General features: G+C 45.2%; 1 protein-coding gene across 1 annotated transcript in view; it reads right to left on the bottom strand.

The window, feature by feature from the left end:
• LOC103752234 (peptidoglycan recognition protein 3) overlaps nt 1–6,899 on the bottom strand; it is an 11,752-nt gene extending 4,853 nt beyond the window's left edge. The window contains exons 1-5 of the mRNA XM_008855969.2: nt 6,888–6,899; nt 6,149–6,260; nt 3,557–3,758; nt 1,534–1,652; nt 498–650 (exon numbers count right to left, since the gene is read on the bottom strand). Of these exons, the coding sequence (XP_008854191.1) occupies nt 498–650; nt 1,534–1,652; nt 3,557–3,758; nt 6,149–6,260; nt 6,888–6,899 (598 nt within the window). The remainder of the gene's footprint in view (nt 1–497; nt 651–1,533; nt 1,653–3,556; nt 3,759–6,148; nt 6,261–6,887) is intronic.
• Between the last annotated feature and the right edge of the window lie 2,366 nt (nt 6,900–9,265).

The raw sequence follows: 9,265 nt of genomic DNA, 5'->3' as shown, positions 1-9,265 counted from the left end.
GGCATTGCATGACACGGGTGCACTTACCTACATGCAGGCAATGCACTCATATACATAAAAATAATAAAATATTTTTAAAAATAAAATTAAAATGCTTAGTAATTATACAGGTTTAAACTTGCTGCTTATTCTTTCTAAACTAGAGCATCATTTTCATTACTGTTTTGTAGAATAATCATTCTTACATCAGCATAACCTGTAAATACAGGTTTTTGTCAACACTGTGGCCAGCCATGTGGCAAGTCCTGGTTTCTACATTTTGAGGGGCGTGTCAAGTACTTGTCTAGTATGTTCAAACCCTTGTTTGATCCCCAGTGCTGAGAGAGAGAGGAGAGAGAGAGAGAGAGAGAGAGAGAGAGAGAGAGATTTCCAGATTTCAAAATTACAGCAGGCATGAGATACTCTCCATCCAAGAAGCACCTGAGAGCCTAACAGAAAGGACATTCCCAAATAGAAGATGGTGCAGAGATAGGTGATCTGGGGTTGAGAGTCTTTACCTTTCTGAGGAATCTCTGAATTTTGAGGAATCAAGCAGGTCTCTTCTTTCAAGAGAAGTGGCCGAAAGTACCTGGGGGACAGGTAGCCATTCTGGATGGCATAGACGATCAGGCCCTCTGCAGCCGAGAGAGCGGCAGGACTGGGACTGCTGCCTTAAAGAGAATGACATGGAGCCAGAACTGTCAGTCAGGAACGACAGCCTGGGCTGGACACCGGTCGGGGGCGGGAGGCAGAATAGCATCTGGCCTGAGCGGCAGGTAGATAGGAAGAGAGGAGACAGGTGTCTCAGCCAGGACAAAGGCCCTAAGCAGCCACAGAACCCTAAATAGCCACAACTAGGGACTTTATTCAGGTGTTAGTTAAACTGAGACTATTGCTCCATCTCTAGACAAAAGAGTGAGGAGGAGGTAAAAGATGCATGGAGAGGAAGACTGACTTGAGTAAGTCAGATATGCCCTAACCTGGGGAAAAGGGAGACAGAGCTTACTGATTACCCGCCAGGATCACACACGTCATATGCTCTTTGTATCTATTAACCCATATAATTCTCCCAGAGCCCATGTGATAAGTGCCAATACTGTTCTCAGTGTTGAACTGAGGAGACTGGCAGGCACCACTTATCTTACCTATTAGCTTTCAATTCCATCCCTCCCTGCCCAGCTCTGCTTGATCTGCTGGAGGTGAGAAGCCTGCACATGACCTCTTGCTTTGCCCACTGGCTTCTTGATTGTTTCTACTAATAAAAGGGAACAGAAAAAGAAACTGTGTGTGGTATTCTGCCTCTGGCAGTCAGAGCATCTGTGTCGGGCACCTTCAGATTCCTGTGGCCAAACTGGGCACTCAGTCAGTGTTCGTGGTGACAGGGCCACTGGTAACAGGAAAAACTGAATATCATGGACTCCAACAAAGGAAAGGGCTTCTGAGACAGTGATTATCAGAGAAATATGGTGTAGGCTGAAAAGACAGGAGTGTGGAGATGAGGAGGTGGAGGAAGAGCATAGGCCACTCTTTGGATCATCAGGAAACAGGCTTTACCTATCTTATTTCCAAAGAAGGCAATGCCCAGGGAAACGTTATTGTAGCCTTGAGTGTGCAAGCCTTGGACAAGCCAGCCGACACCTTCGTACACCCTGCCATCATCCCCAACCAGGAAGCTGCCAAGCAAGAAATAACAGATTTAATGGTAAATTACATGGTATCCTTAAAAAGTAAACAGGGTTCTGGAGGCTCATAAATTAAGTACCACGTTTTACTAACATAATATCATGTTTTGCTAACATAATAATGGGGTGAGCAAAACACTTTTAGACCTCTAAGAAAAATAAAATTTTACTTCACTTTTTTTTGTTTCCTAGATTCTCGCTTTAGAAAATATTCATTTGGCTTGGTTCAAAGTGAAACTTGAATGCATGACTATCAAGAACCTGAGGACATTAGTTCAATCTTTTCAAAGGCATGATGGTTAATTCATCATGTTTTTTTTTGTTGCTTGGGGGGTCAAGGGTTGAAACAGGGTCTCGCTCTGTTGCCAAGGCTGGCCTAGAACTCACTATATAGCTGGAGCTGGCCTTGAGTTCACAGTAGTCCCCCTCCTCCAGCCTCCCAGGTATGGACCACTATACCCAGCCTAATTCATTGTGTTTTCAAGTTACAGGACCAAGCCCCTGGAGTGATCCTTAAAACAACTAACTGAAACTCAAGAGAGTCTTTAAACTGATGCCACAGGAATTCTTGTAAATTTTTCTTTGTCACAGAAATTTGTTTAAATTTTTCCCTTTTATTCGGTTTATTTTTAAATCCAGTGTATATCCTTTGATTCTACCCCCTTTATCTCAGCCCCTTCATAATGGGACTTCTACCTTCCAGTCCATCTTGGGAATTGATGTTTCCATAACTTGCTCTATTTAGCTCTTTACTAGATCAAGAATTCCCACAGCAAACTGAACACAGAAAGAACATTCTTTTCTGGCTTTCTGCTGGTATTTTCAACAGGTTGCTCTTGCTTCTGCAGTAGCCTTTGACGAGTCCAGTGTGAACACCCTTTATGGCTATAGTCAACTGCATTGTAGCAGGATTATTAAGTTGTCACTGCATAAACCTGATTTTTAGAGGCACTGTGGTTGAAATCACTTAGAAATATCATGACTGAAGTGGGCAAAACTGCAATGGAAGCCATGGGGTTCGGGGGATACCGGTGAAGGGCCAGGCAGACAGACTGCAATATCCACCAGGAATGTCTGCCAACCTAGGGACACAGGTAGCTACAACCAGACTTTCCAGTTGCTCTTACTTATTTGTGTCTAAAACTAAAAATATAAAAGAGCACAGATTATCCTTTCTAAAATGGATAATTCAGAAGTTATTTCTGTCAGTCTTAAGAATTTTGTGTGGGAAACCCCCCTTTACTCTTTCTCTCCATGTGTTTATGAATCTCCTCATTCCTGAGCTACATGAGAAAAGACTTTGGGTCTCCAATACAATCCTCAAAGTAGATTCTCAGGGCACAATGTAAGAATCTTTCATGCCTCACACTCATTTTAACATGGGCTCTCCTCCACATTATTCCCCATGCCCACTCACCTCCCTGTGAGTCACCAGGTCAGTAAGTGAGAAAACACTTCATGAGTAGGAAAGGAGATTGGGCGGGACTAACATGCAGTCTCAACACAATTCTGAAGCCTTGCTTCCTTGCTATTTTCACTTTAAACAAATTCTTTGGTTTCCATAGACTGTGGCATTCTCACCTGGGGGTAAAGATGCTCCTGTCTCTTCCCGCTGCTTCTAATGAGGGTGGGAGTGTTACTGGGGAAGACGGATGAAAGGCTCCCGGAGGAGGCTGCAATTGTTCCATAACCCGGACTTCTTTTCAGGAGCGCCCAGTGTCAAAGACCACTTGAGCAAATGGTTCAGGTTGAATTTTGTTTGAATTCTTTTTCTAATACATTTTTTCATCCTAAAAGATGTAACTGAAGCCCAGAAAATGGAGAAACCAAAGGGAGATAAGACTGCTACAAGGGGTAACACAGTGTGGGATTTGGAGACCTGACCAGCCTCTTACTTGAAGGCCACATCACACCAGCCTTTGTTGTGAACAGAATGGGACTGTAGGACTCGCACTGTCTGACTGCAGGTGGTCTGATCTTGGCACTCCATCGTGGCAAGCTGCTCCATCATGAGGTAGGACACAGGTGGGCTAAGTAGGGTCCTGCAGGTCAGTGGACTTGCACCCCACTCCTTTCGGGAAATTATGGTAGGAATGCCTGTGTAAGAAAACACAGATTGGCATGTTAACAGATGCTCCCCAAGGCTCTGGAAGGCATGGAAGACCTGGAGGAAGCTTCACCACCCCCAGCTTTCCTTCTCATCTCCAGAGTCCACTTTGAGCTCAATAACCACCCAGACAGTTCCTCTGTCTATATGACAGAGTCACTAAGGGTAACCACCAAGTTTGTGGGATTTCAACTGTTTTTCTTTGACATCAAAAGCAAATACGTGTCCCTGACACTGGGACTGAAGTGTGCTGGGCGATAGGAGAGATGCTGACACTGAAAACCTATCTGCCTCTTCAGGAGAGGGGCCTGAGTAACAAGGAGAACAAGGACCAGGACCTACAGAGCACGATCCTTATCAAACTCGCTCTAAAATATGTGGTTTATGAGGACAGTCACGATGATCCATAATGTTCTCTCTCAAAAGCTTTTGTAGCACCTGTGAGTGTTTAATATATCTATTCAGAGCTTACTTAGCATGATATCAACCATCTCAGTATGTGGCACTATCAGTGTACATATACCCATGGATCTATTACTTGGTATGCAGGAAACCCAGGAAAAACAACATTGTTCAGACCAGGAAGCAGGGGAGACTGTAGTGATCCTAGAGGGCAGACTGAGTGAGGGTGGGTATGCTTGAAGGCCTCATTGGGGCAGATGTGGGAGGCTGAGACAATAAAATTCACAGGTCTCTCTTAACCACTGAGCCATCTCTCCAGCCCTAAAATTCACAGGTCCCTCAAAGCCAAAGAACAGCCTCAGTGCAGAGCCAATGGCAAGAGGGCTTGACAGGCACAGAGCAGAACTGGGCAAGTGGGGTGGGAGCAAATCCCAACTCACTGCCTCACTTGGGCAACTTACTTCCCCACCAGGCCTCAGAATCACCACTCACAAACACAAACGAAAGGTGAAACTGTGTGTTCCTTGAACAGCGAGTTTCTCCAACACTAGCTGCGAGTAATCTCATTAACATAGCTGGCTAACGGACAGAAGGCTACCTTATAGTCTCCAAACAGTAACTGTGTGTCAGACAACATGAAAACATGTCCAGTATTTAAGTATTATCAAACTTAAGTCAATTTTAACTCAGCAGAATTCACATAACATTTGCTATGTGTTTAACCACTTTATGAAATGATAAAATAGATTGTAATGCTGTATAGGCATCCCTGCTCTGAAGGAACCAGTGTTTATCTGTAAATGCAAACCCCTGTGATGATGGTATGGTGAGACAGTTAAACCACAGCTGCAAAGCACCTAGAATTCATTTTCTTTTGTTTTTTTAATATTTTATTATTTTTATTTTGTGTGGATGAGTGTATTGCCTGCATGTATGTGAGTGTACCCATGTTGTGCAATGCCACGGAGGTCAGAAGAGGGCTTCAGATTCCCCTGGAACGGACTAGAGTTAAGGATGGTTCGTAGCCGCCATGTGGGTGCTGGGAATCAAACCTGGGTCCTCTGCAAGAGCAGTCAGTGCTCTTAACCGCTGAGCCATCTCTCCAGCCCAGCACCTAGAATGTGTTATTTGAACACTGTGCTAAATGTCTTACATTTGGCATCAGTGACGGTTAATCTTTATATATTGTCGACTGAATTAGATTTAGAATCACTGAGCAGGCAAGTCTCTGGGTATGTCTGTGAGGGACTATCTAAATTAGATTAATTAAGGTGGAGAGAACCACCTTAACTTTGATCTGTACATTCCATGAACTAGGGGTACCAGACTGCATTAAAAACAGAAAGCTGCCGGGCATGGTAGCACACACCTGTAGTCCCAACACTTGGGAGGCAGAGGCAGGCGGACCTTTGTGAGTTCGAGGCCAGTGTGGTCTACGTAGTGAGTTCCAGGACAGCTGGGGCTACAGGAGACCCTGTCTCAAAAAAGACAAAAATAAATAAATAAACAAATAAAACAGAAAGCTAGCTGAGCACCAGCATCCACTGGTCTCCATCATGACTGTAAAGAAGAGGTAACCAAACACCAAGAGCTCCTGCCATCGTTTCTTCCTTACCATGATGGGCTGCACTCTGTAGCTATGAGCTGAAGCAAACCCTTCTTTACTTAAGTTGTTTTTATCAGGTGTTTTGTCACAGCAATGAGAAAAGTAATATAGTATCTAATTTAATCCTCAAAAACATTTTTTTTAAATGGCTGATTTCATGAAAGCAGATAAGACTCAAGTAATAACTTGCCCAGGACCACAGCAACTGGCAGGACACTGATTTGAATGGAGACTGGTCACCTCCAGTGATGTGCACTGAATGACAAAGCTATACTGTCCTCTAGCAAAGGGAGAGGATTTCTGTTACTCAAGTTAAGGACAACGGCTTGTCATTCAACAAAACCACTTATGATAAGAGGAAAGAAAACTTACCCCATGCTGGGAAACCCAGGGCAGAGAAGACGAGAAGGCAGGCCAGCATCTTCACAGGGTCCCAGGACAGCAACAGCCAGAGGACACTGACACTTAGCGTACTGTGTCCACTCTGAAAAAGGAGCATCCAGGACTTCATGGCACCCTGTCTGGCCCCTTGCCCACCATGTGCCTCCTAAGGGCCAACACTCAGCTCAGACTTCTAAGGGTCACCTGCACACCTCAGGGGCTCCATACTTGTAAAGAAGGTAATTGTCATGTCTAGCCAGTCTGCTCCACAGTCACTTTCTACAATCCCAGGAACTACTGGTCTCTTGCAGTAGTTCTGGCTGATCTTAAGCCTTCCACAGTGGACAATTTCTAAAGTCCTTCAGGACCAGTAAAAATGAACTCTACATACATAATTTCATTTCTATACTACAGATTTGTATTTAGCCCTTACAAAATCCCCATAAGACAAATATCCTGAACACAATTTTTTTTTTATTGAAGAGAATACTCAGACTCAGAGACACTGAATGACAGGTTGGGGTAGGTTTGGGCTTCATCCTCTGCGCTTCTGGGCAATCAAAGGTGTGAAAAGTCATAGACTTCTTCTAAGAGCACCGAGGAATGTTCAGTTAATCTCTCCTCTAAAATGAATGAGGATGATGACCAGCTGTTATCACTTTCTGTCAGATGCTGTGGTCCAAGTGTTGTGTGAGAACTCTCCAGACATTTTAATAAGACTCAAACTCACCTGTGCGACCATGTCTAATAATTTAAGTCACATTCCCAAAATTCCCAAATGAGTAGTGACAGACACTGCCCCTCCTAGTCAGACCTGTCAGACTCCAGGGCCTCTGCCCAGTGCCCCAGTTCTGCCTTTGTTTACAGTAGTGGAGATTCTCAACATGGGACCAAGGGCTCAAGTAGAGGGTCATTTCAGTGCCCCACAGGTCCAGAAACCTTTTCTGCTTTTACAGACAGAAATGAACTGATTATTCATTCTTAGTATAAAATACGAACTCCCTGTGATGTCAACCAAATCCACTTTCCCCAGTTAAGAAACTAGGCCATATGTATTGAGATATTATAGATATAAAGAACCTTCCATCTCTGTCCCTATTTCCTATTGGCAATTTGGGTGACCCTTTCAGAGGATGGCGGTGATTAGAATGGGAGGTAGGAGTTGACTAGGCAATTAGGATAAAAAGACCCCAAAGAAAAGTAGCCAGTTTCTTGGCTAAAAGTCAAAATGTCCTTGGGGACTGTTAGCACCATACTTTGTTCCAAAGGCCAAAAATGTCATTCAATCTCTTCATTAGTCAAATGAGAGGCAAGGACCAACTTGTCCAAGATGGAAGCCCTGTCAGCTGGCCTCCCAGAAAAGGGTCTGCCTTCTGAAAACTTCAGGAAGCCACTGTCAGTCCTGGTCAAAAGAAAATTTGAATCCTGGTTACCTAATCCTGCTGCTTCCCCTACTATGAGTGCTAACGTCACAAGGTATGCCCCAAGTTTGTCACACCGTACACCTGAACTCTGAAAGATGAATACGAGCCTGACCTTGCAGGTCTATGAACTGATGGAATCTCTCTCTCAGTGTCTCCATCTTCAAACACTGAGCAGGCAGGACAGGCTGAGGCCTGGCTCGCATTGCTAAGCATCCTCTTCACATAAAATGAATATCCAAACAAGAGGGAAAGGAGGCTAAACAAGAGTTTCAAAGCTTGATCAAAAGGGTAGGAATTGGGGCTGGAGAGATGGCTCAGCGGTTAAGAGCACTGACTGCTCTTGCAGAGGACCCAGGTTCGATTCCCAGCACCCCCATGGCGGCTATGAGCCATCCTTAACTCCAGTTTCAGGGGAATCTGAAACCCTCTTCTGACCTCTGCAGCATTGCACGACACAGATGCACTCACATACATACAGGCAATACACTCATACATGTAAAATAAAGATAATAAATGTAAAAAAAAATTTTAAAGGGAAGGAATTGTCTAGAGGTAAACCCAAAACCAATAGCTTTAGCAAGGAGGTAAAGGAGTGTTAGGACTTTCCTCATTGAGAAAAGTGGGAAACACAGAAAAGTACGTAGAGAACAACTTTAGGAGGAGGAATAAGGAGAACTTTCTCCACCATGAGAAACTTTCTCCATTATACTTTAACCTGATGGAGTCCAACCCTTAAGGCAAACGGCACCTGAAGAGCTAACACACTCATGGGCAGAAATACCTGAGGACCCCTGCTGTGCCGGCGAACACAGTGCAATCGCTTCCTCCTTCACCGGGCAGTGGATCCTCCTTTGGCCTTGGTCCCAGCGCCTGCCTCTCTCCCAGCAGGTGTCTCCTCCAGCCTTTGCTGTCCCGGCTCTGGAGGGCACACCTTCCCAGGGAATGGAGCACTCGGGCTTTGGTTTCCCAAAGAGAAGAGGAAACGCTGGAAGACGGAGGTCTGAGGCTCAGAGCTGGCTCAGACCTAGAGGAACTCAGATGAAATCAGACTGGGGCGGAAAGCACCCGGGCAACCGCCTTATGAATAAGCCCAGGTTCCTCCTTCCTGGGAAAGCTCCCGATTGCCACATCCTCCCAGAGCTCCTTACTAATAGCAGCCCTCAATAAGCCGCACCGTCCTGTGTCCTGAGGCGTCTATGGGCTGTATCCCTGACATAAGGAACCCCATAGCCTTGAATGAAGACAGGTCTGCTCTGCGAATCTAAAGGCTGTGGGTTCAGGTCACTGGTTTCTTTACTGCTTCCAAGCCCTTCCCCAGGGTCCTCAGTAGGGACACAGTGGAGGGAGAGAAGTAGGAAATTGTTCCCAGGAGGCAGCTCACTATGTGATATCACCAGAACCTCTGATGCCCTAGTCATTGTGTCCATTCATCCTAAACTCCACCCCATCAAACTGCTTCCTAGAAATGAACCAAGACTCTTTAACTTCTGGCCATTGACCCCAAGTCTTCAGCTCTGCTGCCCTGTGTCTCTGCATTTCTTTGAAAAAGCTGGGGCTGGAGAGATGGCTCAGCGGTTAAGAACACTGAATGTTCTTGCAGAAGACCCGGGTTCGAATCCCAGCACCCACCTGGCAGCTAACAACTGTCTGTAACTCCAGTTCCAGGGGATCCAGCAGTCTCTTC

Source organism: Nannospalax galili, unplaced genomic scaffold (genome assembly GCF_000622305.1).
Source record: "Nannospalax galili isolate Female #2095 unplaced genomic scaffold, S.galili_v1.0 scaffold591, whole genome shotgun sequence".
NCBI lineage: Eukaryota > Metazoa > Chordata > Mammalia > Rodentia > Spalacidae > Nannospalax > Nannospalax galili.
This window is presented reverse-complemented; position numbering and strand designations above follow the sequence as displayed.